The sequence below is a fragment of the Varroa jacobsoni genome, unplaced genomic scaffold (genome assembly GCF_002532875.2).
Source record: "Varroa jacobsoni isolate VJ856 unplaced genomic scaffold, vjacob_1.0 scaffold_1411, whole genome shotgun sequence".
NCBI lineage: Eukaryota > Metazoa > Arthropoda > Arachnida > Mesostigmata > Varroidae > Varroa > Varroa jacobsoni.
In genome coordinates, this window is record NW_019214313.1 from 23,195 (window position 1) to 44,513 (window position 21,319).

The 21,319-nt window shown below is 39.6% G+C and overlaps 1 protein-coding gene and 1 long non-coding RNA gene across 5 annotated transcripts; one reads left to right on the top strand and one right to left on the bottom strand.

The window, feature by feature from the left end:
- The first annotated feature begins 369 nt into the window (after positions 1-369).
- Positions 370-6,079, top strand: LOC111269771 (uncharacterized). The gene is made up of 3 exons (XR_002685921.2): positions 370-4,216; positions 4,561-4,606; positions 4,991-6,079. It is a non-coding gene; the product is annotated as an uncharacterized LOC111269771 (long non-coding RNA).
- Positions 6,080-7,943: 1,864 nt separating this feature from the next.
- Positions 7,944-16,652, bottom strand: LOC111269772 (mRNA (2'-O-methyladenosine-N(6)-)-methyltransferase). 4 transcript variants are annotated; one of them, XM_022849593.2, is made up of 8 exons: positions 16,570-16,652; positions 15,414-15,701; positions 13,892-14,179; positions 12,755-13,619; positions 12,196-12,389; positions 11,556-11,791; positions 11,214-11,379; positions 7,944-10,802 (listed from the first exon to the last, which is right to left on the bottom strand). In XM_022849593.2, the coding sequence occupies exons 2-8, from the start codon at positions 15,552-15,554 to the stop codon at positions 10,443-10,445; spliced, it is 2,250 nt and encodes a 749-aa protein (XP_022705328.1). In that variant the 5' UTR covers positions 15,555-15,701; positions 16,570-16,652; the 3' UTR covers positions 7,944-10,442. The 4 variants fall into 4 exon arrangements, with proteins under 4 accessions (XP_022705328.1, XP_022705330.1, XP_022705327.1 ...); XM_022849595.2 differs by lacking the exon at positions 16,570-16,652 and adding an exon at positions 16,400-16,550 and having other exon boundaries at positions 11,556-11,668; XM_022849592.2 differs by lacking the exon at positions 16,570-16,652 and adding an exon at positions 16,400-16,545.
- Positions 16,653-21,319: the final 4,667 nt, after the last annotated feature.

The window sequence follows — 21,319 nt, forward strand, 5'->3', positions numbered from 1 at the left end:
ATGCTAGTAATTATAGGTTTAATGCCTCTTAAAAATGACTCATATTAACTTGTTAACAGTGCAAGTAAGCTGAGCTCTGCATGAGTATCTAATTTACAAGTTCTAGCAACTTAGCGACTTGTTTTTTATCGTCATACCAACTTTGTAAGAGCATCAATGATTAACATAATCCCTAATAACCAACCTAGCAAATTTAGCGTCTTTCTCTTGAGAAATTAGCCCTTCTATTGTCAGCAAGTAAATTTTAAGCGTATTCTAGGCTATTCATTGACAGTCTCAAACGTTTCACCGAATCGCACTGGTTGCGCGGTGCGCATGACGTGTAATTTCGTCTGCTACCTTTTGTTTTGGTTGAAATAACTTCACGAGATTACGGCAGACTGTCAGAAGGTCGTGGAAAACATGCAAAGGTGTTGTTCAAAATTTAGGTATTAAGCTGATAGTGCATATTTAGTGATTTCAAAGCTCGAAAATAAATCCGGCATAATTGTTTGTTAATAAATTTGGAGAAACATGTGAATGCAGCATGTACACCCATCATTTTATCGAATACTAAATAAGTAAGTAGAATGAATAATATGTGAGCACACGCTCTGCAATGAAGGTAATCCATTCAGGTTCAAGCGAGGAACGTTTTTACGGCTGAGATGAAATAAATGGACAAAAAAATTGTATAGAAAACTAGGCTTTTTATACAGAGCAAACGATGTCACAGGGAATTTTCTTCATGCCTTTGCGCCTTTACAGATGAAAATCTGCTTTCCGTTATAACTGAAATTGTAGATATCTAATTTGGCCAGATACACAGTCCAAATTATTGATTCATTTAAATGTAGTGATGGGAACAGTATTTCATTTTTGAGCTAGCTTGAGTTATTAACGAATAACATTAGATGGTCTTTTACCATATAAAGACAATAGGTACCCAGTGGATTGTTAAATAATCAAATCTTACTTTTAACTTAAACCAAAAGTTGAAATTTACAAGTCTATTTCGCATACATTAGATCGATGAGTGAGCAATGTCAGATTTTAGTTACTGCCTTCTTTTTTAAATTTATCTCAGTCTGCTCATACTTCAAAAGTGCTTTAAAGAACACGTTGAGCTAACGATAATGAATACCTTTCCTTCGATAGGAAATCTAGGTGTCAGTGGATCTACCGTTACGTGCGAAGATCACTCTCTAAGATTTACATTACTTGCCCTAAATTTTTGCGATATATTGGGTGATGTAAATTTTTCCTAGGTTTCATTCACAGGAAAAAAATCAAACGAGGCACGATACTGTAGTGACTCACTGTGTACTAACACACGGATCGGCGCATAACTTGCTAATGTAGTACCGACCCAAAATCAGTTTTCACCTGTTTAATCTGCTATTTTTAGTAGAGAGTCGAGGTAGAACAAATAATATTTCACCGTCGATGGATTTGAACTTTTGCCACTCCTAGGCTACTAGGGCCTAATGCTAACTAGGCCTTATTGCGAGTTTTCAAGCGATAACGACCGTAGTGCACAAACCTATTCATCAATTCAGATCTTAAATGATTTTCCTATCTAAGTATGAAGGGCCTAAACATAATAAGCCCGAACTGATCTTGTTTTTGAACCACTTCAACTATATAGACAGTACCATAATAGTGCCACAAACTTAGGTGCATAGCTAAGTTCTGTTCTTTTGTTCAGATTTCGCTGCGCAGGATATTATCCTCGACGCGGAAAAGACAATACGTACTAATTACTATATCTTCCATAAGGTAATTGACGAATAGGCTGAGAATGATCTCAAAAGAGGTCATTTTGTTGGTTGGGCAATATAGTCGACCCGAAAACTAAAGGTTTTTCGGGAAAGAAGAAGTAGACCTTCTTGGAAACCACAGATCTCATGCAACCAAACACATGAAATCTGTTAATTTTTTTTTTTTTGGAAAAAATTTTAGCTTAGCTCGAACCGTGTGAACTGCGTATTTATGCTCAAAGTATTTAAATTATATTCAGTAACCTCATATCATGTTGTCGTATCCGTACACGTTTTTTGAAGATGACCTCAGATTTCGTAGGGTTTCATTAGCGAACACTTGACACACTTCGAAGTACGCCTGTATCAAAAAAAATCTTAAGCACCAGAGCGGTACTCTGGGGCCACTAAAACTGATTGATTTCATAATTACAGATATTTCTGACCCACTGAATTCAAGATGGAATAAACGAACAACACGTCGAACAGCTTCACAATTGATGCAATATGCGTGGGTAATGGCTCCGATGTTTTAGCTTGCGAAATCTGCTTTTGGCTAGATGGGAACATGAGCCACACAACAGCTAGTGAATAGTTCGGAGATAGATCCTCTGATAATTTGTTTTCGTTCGTGACGACGCAACGTCTCAAGGTCTTTTCAGTACTACTATCCGATGGCTATAAAAACACACAGTGGAACATCTCAAAGCAACGAGTAAATACATAGAGATTTGTTAATAGTTTCTACAGTGATGAATCAAACCAATGCTTTACGCACAGTTTTTGTTTTACATCTAGATATCATAGGTTTGTATTCATATGTGGAGACCGTTCTTGCATAGCTTCAAATTGGATGGTCGTTATACATGCTTATGAATAAGAACAATATCTATATAAAATTCAATAAAACGGAACGATTTGTGAAACATGAGACAGAAAGGTTCCTACGAAGCGACCTAGCTAGAAATAAAACGGCATCACTTACTGTTCGGAAGTAATTTGTGTAAAGTTACTATAATTTAGACTCACATTCACAGAGTACATTGAAGGCTTCAGGCCGACACCATGTTAATTATCGAATATTCAAATGAGCTATTCTGACAATTAGGTTATTTGCAATCAGAACCTTCCCCATCGTTTGGTATCATACGTAAGTGGTATCATCTCGTCTGAGCTTAATCAGCCTCGAGGCAGCAGGCGCCATCTACCTCAACGTCGTATAAGTAGCTCTGGGCAAGTCTTCGGATTGCTTGAATTTCCGTACGAAACTAATTGACACTTGGCGAATAACCGAGGTCGATAGGTGATTCGAATTTAAAGTCGAAACTCAGAGTACACATATTGAGCTTCGAAATGAAAGAAAAATAATAAGCACTGTGTACGTACGGGAGTGCATTCAGTAACGATATTAAATAGAACTAAAAAAAGTTCACCATTTGCCGATTTATCTGACACGACTACGTGTCCATAACCTTCTATAGAGTCACACTAGCTGCCATGTTCCTATCCATCAAACAGGGTGATGTGAATGTAAACACTGTGATTACGAACTACGACAGCTATCAGTGCCTCATATTCTACATTACTTACTCCTTTTTACCATTCTGGCAATGTACGCATTGACAAAAATGGCTTGGTCCTACATACTGCGTATTAACGTGAATAAATGTAGCATAATCGTCCGACACCGATGAGAGTGAATCAGCCTAGCGCGAACGGAGGTTAGGCTTATCTTCGATAACGAATTGAAGGAAGGAAGGTTTTCTTTTCAAGGCCTAGGTCTACAAGTTGAGGAATAATCTATGATTGCGCGCTTATTGAAATAAAACCTTATCGTCACCAACGATGCTTAGTCTGAAGTTTATTATATTATTGTACAACTCGTTCTGCCGTTACTGGTAGTATTTAGAAATGCGATACAACGATTAAATACTGACGATCGTTTTCGGAGAGAGTACATACAAACAAAGTGGCATATCGGCGTTATAAGGTTTATTTCGAAGGAATGGCTGTACGCGAATTTTTCTTTGCGAACCAATTCACCATAGACGTCCGTTGGCTTCTGGAAACGAATAAAAGAGAAAAACGGATAGATAAGAGATATGTCAATACGGTCACCTATTCCCGATATATGAGTTTAAAAGTGTTATAATTTCTCGAATATATCAAAATTCAAGACAATATTACGGACGTCAGTGCTTGCAGTTATGTCTTAAGTGTTGTGGCAATCAGGCGAGCACCTTCTCTACAGGCTCAAAGCGAAACATACGTAAATCGGGCGGTGTAAGCAAAATTTCACGTAGAATACGTTAGCCCTGTATTTTTCTCTCCTCGAAAAGCCCATGATACACCGCTGTGCCAGTGCCTGTATCCACGACTTGATTGTGGACTGAACGTCGAAGTAGAATTGATAAAATGACAATGAATGGCTATATAGTTATGTCTCTATGCGAATTACTGTTTAAAAAGAATGGCAGGTTGGTACTATTGCTTAGCAACATTCTTTAGGTACATATTGTTAATATGGGTCATTTGGTTTAGTTTGGTGCAGCTTCATAACATATAAACTCAAATAAAGTTCTGTTAGTTAAAGCTAAAACAGAAAACTGCGTAACGTTTTTCTATTGAACGTATGGTTTTAGAGATTTACATAAGGGGGCATTTCAAAAATGGAACGAACATACAATTTTAGTTTGCTATAATTAAACGTCAGGTTTCTCATAGGGAAATTCTCATATATTTTCACTTATGGAACGATTCAAGTTAAGAAAGTTTTCTAATAAGTCAAGAGTTCTATCTAAGCCAAAACTATGCATCATAGGTGGTCACGCGCGGGTCATCAGCGGGAGGTTCATCCAAAAAGTTAAGTAAGTGCTATTGCTATTTTCAAGTTCCCTAGAATATCACTTTTCAGCGTGATTTCACTATATTCTGACACCAAGCTTAACAATTATTTAAATTATATATGTAAGTCAATGTCTTGGATTGTCGGAAAAGTATAGACCATATGGCTCTAAAGTCACATATTTTAAGTACAATGGGTCGCATTAAGTCAGCGTTGGTGTTATTTGAAGGTTGAGGTCTAGCAGTAATATATATCACAAAATTGTTGCGTCTTTATTCAGATTTAAGATAGAGTGTCCTGAAGACGAGTAAAATTTTTGCAAAAATTTGCTATACTTTACAACGAAATTACACTAAAGGCCAAATGTTGCACAGGGCCCTAAATTTTTTTCTTGTGCTGTTTATAGTAAAGATGCATTATCGGAAGAAACGGCTTAAAATAGATTTGTCGGTTTTGGTCTGGAAATACCGTTGCGAAGGATGCCCCTGGTAGTAGCCGACCGGTTATGAAAAAAGTTGGTAAAATGATTGCGAAAGCTGAGCACGATCGACACGTCAATAGCCACGACATCGCCAAGAAATTAAACATCCACCATCAACCAGTTTTAAACCATTTGAAAACAGCTGGCTACACAAGAAAAACTCGATTTTTTGGGTGCCACGCGAACCAACGTAAAAAAAAACGCCTCAATTGTATTTCTATCTGCAAAACCCCACAGAAATCTAACCGAACCATTTTTAAAATCATTAATTATAAGTGATGAAAAGCGCATCATATACGGACAAAAAATGCAAATAAAAAAAGGTGATTTATAGCTCTGCTGTCGATAACCAACCATTACACCACGCCATTAAAAAAAATTAATCGCAAGTGGTAAATAGAAGAGACGTCGTCTTCCACCATGACAATGCTAAACAATATACATGTTTAACTACCTGGTCAAAACTGAGAGAACTTGGATACAAATTTTTTTACGCATCCGTTGCAAAGTCTGAATCTTGGACTACTAGACTGTCATTGGTTTTGGTTTCTGCGGAATACCCTTGATAATATTCATTTATTTTCAACGGTAATATCAGAATTCTACAATGACGGGGTTATAATGCTACCAGAACAATTGCAGAAGGTAACTGATCAAAATGGCGTTTATTGTGTTTATTAGTAATATTGTGTTAAAATACCAAAAATGTTTACTTAAATGTTGGCTTGAAAACAATAAATATGTCTTCGAGAACCCAATATAAATTTTTTTTGCGGATTCATATATTACATAATTCTAGACCTTCTACTACTAGTATGTCTGCATGTGCAGATAATACCGTAATCCTTCACGTTAAGCCACTATTAATTTTCACGTTATTGTCACATGGAATTTTCTTATAGGCTTTATTGTCGAAGACGTCTTTTCCTTCCGATTATGGCTGCGTCGGAAAGGATGTAGTCGTAAGGACTAGCGTATCTTGTACAGTGGTGATGTCACATTTGTATCCACGGAAGCACTGTGACACTGCCACGACAAATTACTGTTAGAAAGAATTTCTGCTCCTTTGGCTATAGAACACCTGTTTACTTTGAGAATTCTCATTTTGCTATTAACCTCGAAGCGGCTCAAGCGGCGGTCGTGCACTTCACATTGTATATGTATGTTTGTATGTTCCGGCCCAGTTTGGGACACGTGAGTTTCAAAAAACGGCTTTATTTCATTACTGCTTCGGTCATCACCGGAACCTGACCAAGTACCCCACGATCTTAATCTCATCCTCGTTACGCAGTATTACGTTAGCACTGTCGGAGCAATATGTTGTGCATAGAACTGTGATGCGCCCGAGTTTCACACAACAGAGAGAACTTCGAATCGAAGTTTGAAATAGTCTCCCTCTATCTCTGGTAGTGCATAAAAACAGGCCCACATTTTACTGTAACAAGAAAAAAGAAGCTTGGTGGTGTCACGACAATATGCCACTATCAACCGATTATGGCCAACAACCTTACCCAGTAAAATATTCCTTACTTCAGCAAAATATGGTAAACCTCACTTGGTTCTGTTCGATCGCATCGACGGTGACAATTACTTAAAATTGGAGTTTTACGTTTGGTAGTAGACAGCCGGCCGATTCCAGCTCGAAACGAAGTCTATCTACGTTCGTTCCGCATCTAAGGCACCTCACCTATCACAAAAATTAATAGACTATCTGAAGTACTGACAAAAAAAAAAACCGACTTGGTTCTTATAAGTGGCTAGTGTCCTCGACAAAAACACGTTCAATCTCCCAACCTGAGCCTTACATTTGACCTACAAGAAATATATTTTCCCTGTAATATTCAACTAGTCCATACACGTTTTATTTATACTGTTTATACAATATTTTAGTCCACAGCCATTTCCGATGCCGTGCGTCCATTCCCACACTTGATGTTTCAACATCGGGTGTTTCCGCCTTTGCTTATCGGCCGGCAAGGACCGAAAGAAACCGCCACTGCCATATCGATTTTCGCTCTTTAGCTGCTTCCGTAAGCCTTCATCAATTTGATCCCCCACTCAGCTTCCACTTGGCTTTTGCCATCGCCATCCACTGTTATTATCTATAAGTTTTCTTTTCCTTACAGCGAAAGGAATGATAACTCTACCGCAATAATTTGCATAGTCATTTCTAAGATTGCGAACCACCTGCAAATTTTGTAAATACTCCGTGAGCGACTTATTTGTTGTCCATGATTATTTTCAGGCCTTTATTGGTGCTTAGCAGGACTGGCTGATGTGAGCAGCATTAAAACAAACAGCAATACCTACTGTTGGCTGACGAAATGTAGAGCCAGCTGTGGGTTGCCTACAAGTACACTTAAACCTGCAATGGTCACTCTCCTGGCATATGAAGCATTAAATTTTACTGCAAACCTGCTGCATCTATGGTTGTTTAAACCTCTTTAACTTCTTTAAACGGGAAACCTTACGACTCAAAAGAAAATCATATTTGAGAAAAATTACATACTTCTTTGAAAACCCATCTCTGGAGGAATCAAAAAAGTTTGAACTGTACTGAAGCATAAGGTTCCATAGACTATAACGTGTAGCTACCAAACGAAACTAATCGATTACAACTAACTACTCGAATGGTGAGGATGGAACGCCCTCCAAAGAAACGAAGAGGATTTTGCCAATTAATTTGGAATGAGATTTGCCGAAACCGATAAAAATCGCCTCATGTTTTGTTTTAGACGTTCCTGTTTGGTTCGTTAATTATTTAAATAACTTACCTAGAAATGTCATTCCAATCCATCTGAAATGACTTATGTTTAACAATTTCTCCTATGCAATGAAGTTCCATTAAAATTGAAATGCTATCATATGAGTCATCAGATTTCAGATTTTTATGAACATTTTTTTTATTTCACCATTATTTTACAGGCCGAGAACTATACAGAAACGAATTTTATGTACACGGAGTGTAACTAAAATTACAAAGAACACCATTTTCACCCCCCGACGCGTAAGATACTATAAATTAATTTTATATTTTCTAAATGTTTAATTATGTGTTTATAAATAAAGTATTACTGTTGTTGTTCTTATGGCTGTCGTAGCCTTGAGAAGAACACCGCATTTTTTATAGGTCCCGACGTCCTTTCTTTTTTGCGTTCTGCTTGATTATGACTTTTGACAATGATCACGATGTAACATTCGCAAGTTTTAATAAGTTCTCATTTTGCAACTTTTCAAAGTTTCGTTTTTCTATGGAATTCATTCGTAAAATTTCCGCTTTACTTTCATCTACTGCATCCCATGATTTTATCATTTCGTCATCTTCTAATATATGCCAACGATGGCGGAACGGATGAACTTGGAATATGGCGTACATAAAACGTATGAACATAATGATATTCTTGCGGTTCCGGGCACGTCTTCTAGCAAACTAATTTGCCAATAATGAGTAATTTAATAATAGTAATAGCCAACCAAAATGTTATAAGTCCACCGAGAGAGATATACGACAAACGTTTTCTCTTCGCTTTACTTTGCCACTTGATGGATATAATTATTATAACGTGATCCGTAGTAATGATGATAATATTAAAATAATTAATCAGTGGTGAATAATTACTATCCCACCTCTCCCTCAGTCTTACCTTCCACACTGTCTGTCTAATATATATATATATATATATATACATCGTGGAATATTTTTTCCGGATGTTTGGCTGCTTGTGATGCACAGAACAATTCAATCGTTATTTGTATTGTTGTTGTTACCGGTAACGCCGACTGGAATAGTTCAAAGTCGCCAAATTCCTCGTTCGTTTTATCGTTTTTTTAATTTGATCGAAATTTTAAGTATGTCTTGGTTGGTGTTCCAGAGTATCCAGCGCGTGTGCGTGCTGAGTGAGAGTTTTCAAGGAGCATAGGGAGCTTCCAATGGATGAAAACCAGTCAGTGATTACAGTTGTCGACGGACGGCGTAATTTTTAGTTATTTTCGGCACAAACCATTGGGTAGTCATGTAACGTTAACTACGTCTCTATCGTTGACATATGACTACCTCATGGCTGATGTGTGCTAATTAACAAAAATGTGATCGGCCAAGGTAAACTTGACGGAAGTTGACACCCTATTTAATTAACTCATCTGGTGAAAATAACAGTTTGGCCCCTTGTTCTGTCTTTGCCGATTTTCGCATATGCTGAATATCGGTAATTCTCTCTCACATGTTTTGCTCTATTCTATATTTATAGTTATGTATTCACGTATATTCATTTCTATGAACCCTCGGATTTAAAGACGAAGTGGTTACGAATCAGGTTCGATAGAGCTTCAGAGCTTAACAGTACCATTGAAGATACTTACCAACCAAGAATCTAATTTCGCCATTTTCCAGTACAATTTCTAACACTAGGAAAACACTAAAAGAGAAAGCAGGTTTTCTTACCTCCAATACTCAAACACGTAGTTGCTACGTTCACAAATCCCAAGGTTCATGTTTACTTTCCCATTATCTATGTATACATATATAGATTTATATATCGTTTCTAAATTTGACGGAAGTTCTCGAATAGATTTTTACAGGCCATTTAGTACAGAATACATGAAATGGAAAAACTGCAAAAGAGCGTCCGTGTCGATCAAGAAAAGATAAAAGATTTGAAAGAAAGATTGTGTAAAGAAAGGCATCGTAATTATTACTTCCGTCGTGACAATGATGAGACCCGTTAACTGCTGATCGATCAGACACGAAGTCCTTTAATGATAACGAGACACCAGTCATCAACTTTCTAGCCGCTCTCTACATATAGCCCTCTCACACGAATTGAGCTTTCGTTCTTCACGACTTATTTTTTCAATTTCATCTATGAAAACGGGCTCAATTAGAGATGTTGAAGACAATGACTCGTTGTCGTCAAATCATCCTCCAAAGTCTTCCAGTTTTTTTTAATCTAGCGTCATGTCATGTTATGTCTATTTTTTGCTATTCACCCTGGGAAAGACCAGGATACGTCTGTTTCTTCCATCTTTATACAATGACATATGTTTAGTTTTTTTTGACAACCGCTATTTTTTTGTATGGGCGACACCGTACCCGTTCGTTGCATTAACTTTGCGTAGTCATACGTGACAATAAAGAGACACACTCGTTTAGATTTCAGCTGTCACGCTATCATGCTTGGAGCACTATCTAGTAGGCTGTACTTTGTCTAGAATATCTTATTGTCTTAGATGCCTATGCACATGCTCATTTTTCCTAATTAATCTTACCAATATACAGGCAGCAAATCTCTTGAAAACATTTTTGTCAAAAAGCCGAATCACATCCAGTAGGGAGTACGTGCACTGTGAGCGTATTATATTTCTCCTTCTTTCTGCTTTTCTAAATCTTTTTAACCGGCTGTGGCGGATTCACCATAACCGGTATATGACTTTCTTCTCTGAGAGAATCTAGACCCAGCTTAAACGAATCCCGCAGTGCTTCGATTCTCTCCGGCGTTGGGCCCCAGTGAGCATACCCGGCGTCGTTTTGTAAAAAATAGATGTCCATGCCAAAGTTCGGCTTGAATAGTATGTCCGCTCGGCTGATCATATGTTGAAAGCCATGACGCAATTCGTACTCAAACGCAGATAATGAGATCTGCTCTCGTTTGTAGCGTGATGACTGCAGTAGGTTCAACGCCTGCTCGGAGGAGTCTGACAGCGGCTCCGACAACGTAAAGATGATAAATGACAACGGATCCTGCAAGTGTAAGGAAAACCGTATGAAGAAATCTTAGTTAGTTATGAATTATCCAAAGCGGGAAATAAGGCGCCAAAAAACATCCAGATACATATAGCATGTTGACGTGAGCATCCGACACTATTTATTAATGAAAGGTGGTCAACACAAGCACTTTCCAAAAAACCGCCAATAGATTGGCTATCCTGCTATATTGGTTTCCGACTACATACTACGTACTTGGCTGAGTAAAAAATATAAGAACGTGTATTTTCTTAAGGGGTCGGTGTCGATAGGCAGATCCCTTGACAGCTATAAGAGAACGTAATACACAAATACATAACAACGAAACACCACTACAAAAAAGTGAAAATGCAAATAAAATTCAACGTTATATTGCAGTTACCAGCAAAGAATCTAAATTTATTTTACCTGCGATTGAGAAAGGAGTTTCTCAACGTGTCGCACGCTGTCCATAAGTAGCTCTTCAACATCCGGAGGATGCAACTGTATAGAGCCGCACAATGGCTGCAGCTTGAGAAAGTCACCGCGCGAACCGAAGAAACCATCGGTGTCAGCGAACGGTGAACAGTATTGCCTATAAAATCAGAAGTACTCAATGTTACCACTAATACAGATACGACATATCGCTTAATAGAGTAACCCACACTATTTGTATAGTGCAACACATTTCTATAAAAATAATTAAACTCGCGTTCATGGATAAATGACCTAAACTAAAAAACTACGAACCGCTTCTGCTAAAACACCTACTTGAAATAGCAGTTGAGTGGTGACGAAAATCCCTCGAAGGTCACTCCAAAATGTTTGTGAAGACATCCCATGACCGAGCTTGGCAACGAGCAATGCAGTAAATGAACCGTGCACTGAGGGTCGACATTTTGACCCAACGAAAATAGCGAATGATAACGTTTAATCATCGAGTAAACACGAGATAGGAAAAACTCGAATTTTCTGTCATCTCCGCAGCTGACACGGTAAAGCTGCTCCTAAGGGTCATTGGCACGTAAAGTAAAAAAAAAAAAACAATGACGGAGTTACTGCAGTTTTACACAAGATCCTATTTAAGAAAAGAAAAAGTCATAAGCACAAATAAAATTATGCGATCATATAGAAAAAAACACGTATTCCTCTATAGAATTCTTCAACAATCATAACTAACAGCACACCATACATATCGATGAGGCTGGTATCATGCGAAATGGCACGAAACGGCGTTATATTTATAGACACCTGAGCTCACAAACCTGGCTGAACTTTGAAAGAAAATTTAACTAATGATATATTGTTACGCTTCAATAAATGATCTATTTGAATTTTCATATCATTATCTCACTGTGTATGTTCTAAGTTTTGGCTAGTGAAAAACCATTGTGGATTTCCTGGTACTAACGAGTTTTTGAAAGTAGAGCGTGCCGAGTCGGGTAACCTCTCCTTTATACTTGAGCATCGTGGCCGGGTAACTTTCGCGGGTATCATAGCAAATTTCGACACATGGAGTTAGGGACTTTGGGTAGCATAAAGCGAGTTGCACCGGATAGCAGTGGACACGCTTCGGGTTCGTTACTCTCAGTGGCGCAGTTAGTTCTACAACAAAAAAAAAGCGAGTAAGTGGCCGCAAATTTCTAACTCGAAAGATCCCAAGGAATACTTTTCTTGCACAACTTTAATCGAGTTCAAAGTGAATCAAATGTACGTTTATCCACGTCAAATTTACTCACGTCACATCATATAGCATCTAGCACACATATAGCATCACATAACATAAAAAATAACGATGGTCATCAAAAATTGTTTGAGATCTTTCTGTTTAATTTGCACCTAGTCCATTACGCTTACCAACACAAAAGCTAGTGTCTCGTTTTTTACTACTAAGCAGATCACGCGACACTACACGGGACACTTTACATACGACATGTGTGTTTATTCGGCTCTTTAGTTCTTCTTCTTACCTTCGATACCGTGTGCATTAAGAGCTTGCCAGTGTTTTGAATGAATCTTTTTGGCGTAATCCGAGCTGAGGCTGTAGATCTTGCTGCATATGCTTTCAACAGATGTGCGAGCCACCTGGTTAAGGTGAGGCTGACACTGCTTCCGTAAGTGGTTAAGACGTTCGGCATGGTCGTCATAGGTGGCGTTAACGGTTCGCCGTAGCCAGCTGAACGCGTCTTCCACGTTCCACTTCACGACTTTCCGGCTTTCAGGGCTGGCGTTACGTGACTCGATCATTTTCTTCGCCGCCTCTGCGTAACGTGCTAGCTGCTTTCGTGCGTCCCCTGGAAATTTCGGTTTTACTAGCTTGATAGGAATGTCCGCCATTATTTCGCGGTACATCAGTTGCGAAATTTCCGGTGAACATTGAGACGGGAAAACTGGCTCGCTGCCACGATCCACCGTCTTGCGTTCGACAAGCCAGCGAATGAAGCAGTCTCGTGGACACTCAATACCTTCACGCGAATGGCACATCTCCCCAAATTGCTGCTTGAGCTTATGAAGCAACACCGCCCGGAAGACCTCAATCTCAGGCAGGGGGGGAGGTAGACTGGAAGGTGGCCTTTCCACCATCATAATATTAGACCCGACTTCAAGATCGAACGGACCGTTTAGCCAGTTCTGTGCGCCGCTGCTCTTTTTCGCTGAACTTTCGCCCTCAAGTGAGGCATGTCGCTTCTGTGGGCTTGGGTGCGGTCCAGGATGAACAGGATGAGCGTGACTGTGGGGCATCGGATGGTGCGGACTGCCCGTTTGGTGCGGAGGAGTAGGCGGCATATCTGAAGATGGTCCAGAAATGCCTAACGGATCTGTGAGTGGGTCGTACTGTAGACAACAGCAAAAGCAACAAAACAGAGCCAAGCACGCCCTATTAGTGCACTGTTTAGCTTAACTTACAGCTGCCGGAGTTGCCATTCGAAATGTACTCCGTTACTCTATGTCAGTTCTTACGCTAAATGTAAACTACATAGAATATATAGTTACTATATGGGGCGCAGGATTATTCAGTATTAAATCGCTTGAGTTTAGAACTATGGTGGAACCTTCCGGTAACCCCTGCTTTGTTAACTGTAATAACTGTTACGACAAGTACTTACACCACTGCTGCTGCCTGGCATTGGTGGCATCTCCCAAAGGCTTTCATTGGTAACTTTGTTAAAGAAATAGAAACGGTTCTCCCGTTTCGAGAAAAACTTGCGCCATCCTTGATTGAGCAGTTCGGGGGGCAAATCGTGAGCAGGATCCTGTCCCAAACTACCCGGCGCAGCCTGTCCTGAAGCTTGCTGATGTCCGTGTGCCTGCGACCATCCCGGCTCTTTCCGTTCGCTTGGCGGTGGAGTCAAATATGGATGCCCCACAGTAGCCTCTTTTCCTGCTGACGGTAACTAGAAATTAGGTAAAACAACAAGAGAACAAACCATGTACGACAAAAAAATGTTAGTTATCAAAAAAATCAATAGATAAACTAAGTGATTATGTCATACCTGCGCTATACCAGTGTTTGTTATCATTTTAGCTTTACAGGTCAAAACGCTGAGTGAGTATTAGTAGATTCACCCTTCGCATATATAAAAGCAGATTGCAGATATAAGATATTGGAAAAGCGTAGCTTTTTCCAATTCAATAATTTTTAGAGCGAATTATTTTCTATATCATAAATCGTATGACAGCTAGCTACTTGTCTTACAAGCATCATTAACTAACTCTGTCGACAGATTTAACACTTTCCTATACATTTGAAACAGTTAGATGTTTTATATATTTAGTACAAAAATGATTACTATATTTCTCTAGACGTTATTACCCAAATTTCAAATGGCTCGATTCCGCCATAGCGACATTGCCAGCAGTCGCCCCGCATCACATTGTTTACATACCAGCAAACAATAATATTTGACTGAGCGTCACTGCGCGTTTCCATCTCGATCTGGACAGTGATGATGATCGTAATAATGACGACCATCATTAAGAACTAACGCAATACTCAGGGAATGCTAAAGAGGGAGAAGGAGCGAGAAGAACGACTGAGCAGGCAGGTGGCCCATGAAAGTGGCGATCATATGACGATGTTAATTTGAACTAAGCGCCAAGTCCCAATGGGGAGAGGGCAGCATACGCAGCAGTAGCACACAATCGGACAGCTTGGACCGATCCAACACACAACACACGTCATCCAAGGTCAGCATTGGCGCCGTCGATGGTTCACTGCTGCTGCTGCCACGGCCGCACTCTCCGGACTCCGGACTCGACCATCAACCACAGCTCCCGCTGCTGCTGCTGCTGCTGCTGCAACGACAGCTAGTGTCGACGATACGATAGGTAGCAGCACCAGCAACAGTAGGTAAGAAGCGGACAGATGAATCTTGCAAAACTCCTTTTTCTTCCCCTAATATAGCGCACAGTTTCTGTACAATGTCGCTAGCAGCTAATTGTATAGTACGATAGAGTCATTATCGCATAGCATCTCACTGCTGGTAAGTAGAGATGCGCTGTCACCACCTAACTTCTGACCAATATCGGTTCCTGAGAGAAACCGCCCTATACTGTATGGAAGTATCAACAGCGGCATGTTACCAAGGTAACGTGCACGTATATTTGCTTGACGATTACTTGACCTACCTGAGTGGGGGTGTTCATACCCCAGGGGTCATCGTGCACAAGCGGTTTGGGATCGGGACCTGTTATAGCGCCGCTTGCAGCAGCTCTCTTCAGCTCCAGCTGATGAGAGTTGAACAGCGATTGAAAGCGGGCGTCTGACATACTTTCTGTTGAGCTCCGGTCCAGTCGGACTCGTCACCAACAGTCTGGGATCTCTTTGTTGTCTGGGGATATCCTGGCTGTCAATAGCCTTCGAATTAGACATGAGAGCAAGCGACAATTCACGCACAGTCATACATCCCGGGAGTCCTGCAATAGCACACATACGAGCATTAGTATCTCGACATAATACCGGCAATATTACGCGATATTATTACACTATCGCTAAGCGATCTAGTTATGCAGCACGGACAGCGACTTTTTGTTGCCGTAAGATCACCATGTTTGCATGAAGCGTCGACTAATACACGATAGGTTGGTTAAACGATATCAGTTTCAGTCAGCCCATGCCAGCGACGGTCACTATCGAGCAGCGTTACCGTATTATCCTTACTACTACTATCGGGATGATGATGATTTTGACGGTTATTGTCACTATTATTATTGTTATCATTAACAGCAGCCTCTTTGCGCAGTGAGCCTGACGTACACGTTTATAGATGTCGCTTCGAACACGTACGAATCATTAACGTATACTCTAAACACCTTTCTCATATTAATGTACCATAACAATATTAAACGACAGATGGACACTTGGGTGGTACTACGTCGAAACACCTTATATAGCAAGCTCGTACAGCGCGCTGCGATGAGAACTGAGGCTACCGTCGCACTGAGGACAGCATAAGTTGAAGTGCAGATTAGGGCCAATAAAATCCGATTAGCGATCATGATAGAACGGAAGAAAAACAGGGGATTTAGTAATAAGGAACAAACGAAGCTGCGAATGAACGATATGGAAAACATTAGACGAGATGATCAGCGACTTAACTCCGTTTCTATCCTACCGAGATTCATTGGCTTGGCTGGGTAGACAGGCTATTCAGTCAGTGGCGCAATGAACACTACCGCTGGTGTCACACTAGTCGGTCGGTATTCACACACGGGAAACAACTCAAGAAAGTTGCCAACCCCATTTAGTCCCCGCTAATTGCCCCAGCTGGCAATTATCTCGCACCTGACGTCCACCGAGAGGCTCGCGTTGACAGGACGTCAAGCCGGTAGGTGACTGACTGAGCTGGTCGTCTTGTTGATAAACAATCACACGAGCCGATGGCGTTCAGGAAGGCGGCGACGCAGACCACCCGACAGCAGCCATTTTCAACCAGCACTAGCACTAAAGGCAGCTTGTTGAGCGGACCCAGTAGCGTCGCTGCTAGCGCCATCTAGGAGGGACTCCACTGGTCATGTGACGTGCGCAACGTGTCCGGCAGTGCATTCGCGCCAAGTTTGAATCCTCTTCATGTCTATCTATCGGGTCAGATACCATATATCTATTGATACAAATCGGTAAGTAGCCGTATCTGCATCGACGGTACATATTACTATATATGCGAAAATTTATATTTGCCGCTTTAAAGTGAAGCGTGTGTGCAGACTAGTGAAGTAATGTTATAGCGCCGTGCTCTTTACATAGCACTTTACATAACCATGGCTAGTGTATAACGTATACTTGCTCTGCGAAATATTAGCCTTTTTAGAATCTAATTTATTATTATTATTATTATTATGATATTCATTTGTTTGAATAAGCTGAAAGCGTCTGAAAGGAACACGCGTTTGAAGCATCTCTCTTTTTGTTACGTCTTTTTACATGCAAATATAATAAAAATGGTAACTATTGTATGGTAAAATAATTTTTTCCATCAACGTAAATGGTTTGCCTGACACGTATGCATCTTATATTTGCGTAAAATTTATGTGAAAGACTACCCTATAGAAAATTGATTAAGCACGCGGGACTAATCGGAGCTTCTCCAGAAAACATTGATATCCTATGTACTGTCGATGCTTCGAGGAATTGCTGTTGAGCAAAATTTTGTCACTAGATCGTATGTGAAAGATTAGGAATCGCGCACAACGCCTTGGTGCCCTTTTGTGTCCACTTTAGCGTTATAGCCGCATAAATGGTGATGATTTTGAATGCTGCCCTGTGTAACAATGACGACGCTAAAAAAGTCTAGATTGGATTTAAAATGTTTTCATTATGCCCACCAATATGGGCATAGTAGTCGCTCACTTCGAACGGAACCATTGCCTCGCTCTTCGCGATTCTTAATTAGTAATATAGCTCGTTATGGTTTTGGATTCTATTAAATATACGTGATGGCCAATGAGTTTGCCTTAAAATAAATCTCGAAGTGGGCATTTGTCCACGACTGATAAAAATAACTTTGATGATTGAATGCAGCATTCAAGTCGATTTATAAACGCACAAATTATTTGCTTTTACTTTTGCTTGATATTTTAACACTTAACGTCTGATCGATTGACACAGACTGCGTTATTAGTTCTAAATTCTGTGTCATGCTGAAAACAAATCTGCCCTACCAGTCTGATCTAGTCACTCAAAACCTAGGTTGACCCTTACCGTAAGCTGTATCAGTTTTCATAACCATTATGAAATGAGGCAACCACCTTTCGCTTGCAATATTTCAGTAAACATGCGATCCACTAAGCCAGTTGTCCCGCTCAACCATTACGTGACCACCTCCCAGTTTCGTCAAAAATTTCGCAAAGAATTTAGAAACTCATCGAAAGTTGCATTATGCATCTCTTTTTTATCTGAACTGTCACATTCGGCATTATGAATGATGTTCTGTCAAGGAGTGTGCAGTAAGAATAGTTGAAAGGTTTTTTTTACGAGTGACTAGTTCGTCCTGATTACCAGTCCACAATATCCTGGTATTTTTAAAAGAAAGTAACTGCGATAATCAGAACATTGGAAAGATTAATTAGAACTTATTTTTTCTATTCATTATTTTTCTGCATGTGGAATGCTGCATGGAATGCGAGCATATACTTGAGGCAGCTTGTATCACTATAAGTAATCTAATTCAATAGAAAAACGATTCCAAACTATGCTTTCATAATAATTGTGTTGCTGATTTTGCCAGCATAATATTAACTATCTGGGATGTTATCTGGTATTTCTCCTTTTATAAACATTTTCATTGCATTTGAGGCGACAATAACACCCACTGCTCAACATTACATTGTACCGAATAGTGAAAACGGTCAAAGTATTTCCCGCTTTGGGTCTCCACGAAAATCCGTTTGCAATTGAATACTTGAGCTGTTTGAATTTAGCGATACGGACCACAGGTCTCGTAACTAACGTGTCTTATATATGATCAAATTAATACTTATCATTCTATTCGTGTTGAATTCGTAGGTAACTTACACTTACTTAGCTTACTTTGTGTCGTAAGCTTACAAAATGCGACATTTTCTGCTATTAAATATGGATCGCAGGGGTTTTTTGTTAGAACTCGTTATACTTCCTTTTGCCGTCAGTCATTGGTGTAGATCTTATCGTCTGTCGTCGAGCCCAGTTACTGCATACTTAGCTCTATGAGGAAATACTTAGACAGAACACTGTGTTTGGAAATTAAATAATGTCGGACGTTATTATAGATTTGGGATTTAGAGAAAACAATCCTGACCGCGAGAGGGAACATAACAAACAAAGATAATTTGCTTAACACACATAGTGTCTTTTATGTAAGGCTTATGTAGCAATGGCGAGTGTGGTTGGTTCACGAGGAACAGGTGTGCCGTGATGAGTCCGAAGCGCTCCCAAAAGACGTTGCAGCCAACGAAAACTAGCATTGATTGTTTTTAATTACATACATTTATGCACCATGTGGTAGCACCTCGACACAACTAATGGCTCTTTGTTATACTCAGAGCTTCCAGGGCCAATTCTAAGCCAAAAGTGACTGGAGTTCCATCGGATGAAGTTATAAGATCGAACTGTCGCTTCAGATCACAGCCCAGATATGAAACAACACTTCTATAACAATACGTACTTAGACAACAAGGATTGTTTCGCGTGCTCGCATATGCAATAACACCCGCAATCAGCAGTTGCTGCTATAAAGAACAAATTTGGTCATTAAAATTTAAAATACGTTACAAGTATTTAAATAATACTTTATTTTCTTACTAGATGACTCGTAAACTCTGTATTTAATGCATTATAAAAAAAAAGAACTAACGTTGCTTGCTTTGTTTTTCTATGTGAATTCAATGTGAAACTGATGCGGATTTTACACCTAGATCAGAAAGGCCATGTAGGATTAACTACACGTACATACTGCTTTACAATGTTAGAACAGTACCGGGCAGCGCTATTAGTTCATCAGTATATCTATTCGCACGTGCTTAATCGCTGCGGACGGATTACTGTGCAAACCTGCTTACTGCGAACAACTATGATTGCACGTTATACCTTCGGCTAGAATCAGCTTAGAGCTTTTATAAGCCAGCAGCATCTCCGTAAGCCCAATCTAAAATTAAAAAAAAAAAGTCATTACTACACGATTTGGAAATAGACGTACAGTTGTAGCCTGCAGGCCATCCTTTTCCTTCCTTTCAGCGTCCCCTGGCCTAGGTATGGCAAAAGCCTTGCTGAAGTTAATCCTACGACTTGATTCAATGCCATCTACGCAGTACGATTCCAGTATCGCTAAACAAATATGGTTGTAGCAGGTTACCTGTCTCAAAATCAAATATTCAATTTTATCCTGTCTTGTATCTCTATCGAACTAGACTTGTCTGAAGTACTTGTCTGAGTAAGGCCGAGACGCATCGCGATCTAGCACCTGAATTACTAGTATCTATAAAACACAAGCGTTAAACTTAGTATATCTAATTATACAACTGGTCTCATTGGTAGATATTGTCTACAAACGATTTCAACGATACTATCAACACTAACCAAACTTCAGAATTACATTAGACCTTATCTGCTTACAGCCGGATTAAACGTCCTTCAAGATTCGTTTTTCTAATAGAAGTCGAACAATTATTCATCAGATTTCGACAGTAATATTGCTATCCACTCTTTTCCTGTTTTAAATTAGATTTCGTCTATTTAAACTCTGAGATTATTTCTTCCCATGATGATACCAAGGTGAATATCGGAACCATGTAAGTGTATTCGTCTTCAGGGTTTAAGCTATATATAGCAGGGTATAAAGGGTAAAAGCAGGGCATACCTCATGTTTTTGTCTCATCTATTATTAGAAGTTTCGTCTGCACATGGTAAACGTATTTTATGATGAACGCCAAAAAGGAGTAAATTTACAAAACTAGTTGCAAGTGTAAAATCATTATATACTTTTTACTAAAATGTGCCTTGACATCCAGCATATATGACCAATTCATTTTCAGCGGCTTCACTATTTTTTCAATAAAATGCAGCCTGAATGCTGGTTACGCTATTTGTTATTTACGGGCTGCGATCCTTTAACCGTCCTGCATAGTGTTTGTACCTTTTGAAAAAATCCCGGTAGCAGATTTCCGTGTCTTACAGATTAGACATCCTACTACATAATCGTTCCGGAGCATCAGATGCTGTTACTGGATAGTTACTAGAAGCATCTATTATATCATCATAAAATCTTTTGTAGCGAATCGTGCATTTAAGCCATGCGTCCGCTTGTCGTCAACATGCAAGGTAAAAAAGAACCTGCGGATACAATGTTACAACTGTGTATTTTATATCGGTACATTATACTACTTTACCATAAGATCTTAATTTATGTAGAAATACTTCTAGCCAACCTATTGGTTGCTGTCCTAGACTCCGGTCAAATGCAACAGGTATTCTACTTTAAACCCATCCGTCACTGTTTTTGCTTGGCACCGTCACTGATCATGATCTGGTAACGTTAGTTAGGTTTTCGATATGGAATGTCATC

What these genes read in the sequence shown, in the direction of transcription:
- LOC111269772 (XM_022849593.2), bottom strand. Translation starts at nt 15,554, where the DNA reads ATGTCAGACGCCCGCTTTCAATCGCTGTTCAACTCTCATCAGCTGGAG. An exon ending in CGCTCTACTTTCAAAAACTC is followed by an intron (nt 11,792 to 12,195) that starts GTTAGTACCAGG and finishes AATGACCCTTAG; the next exon opens with GAGCAGCTTTACCGTGTCAG. An exon ending in CCACTCAACTGCTATTTCAA is followed by an intron (nt 11,380 to 11,555) that starts GTAGGTGTTTTA and finishes CTGATTTTATAG; the next exon opens with GCAATACTGTTCACCGTTCG.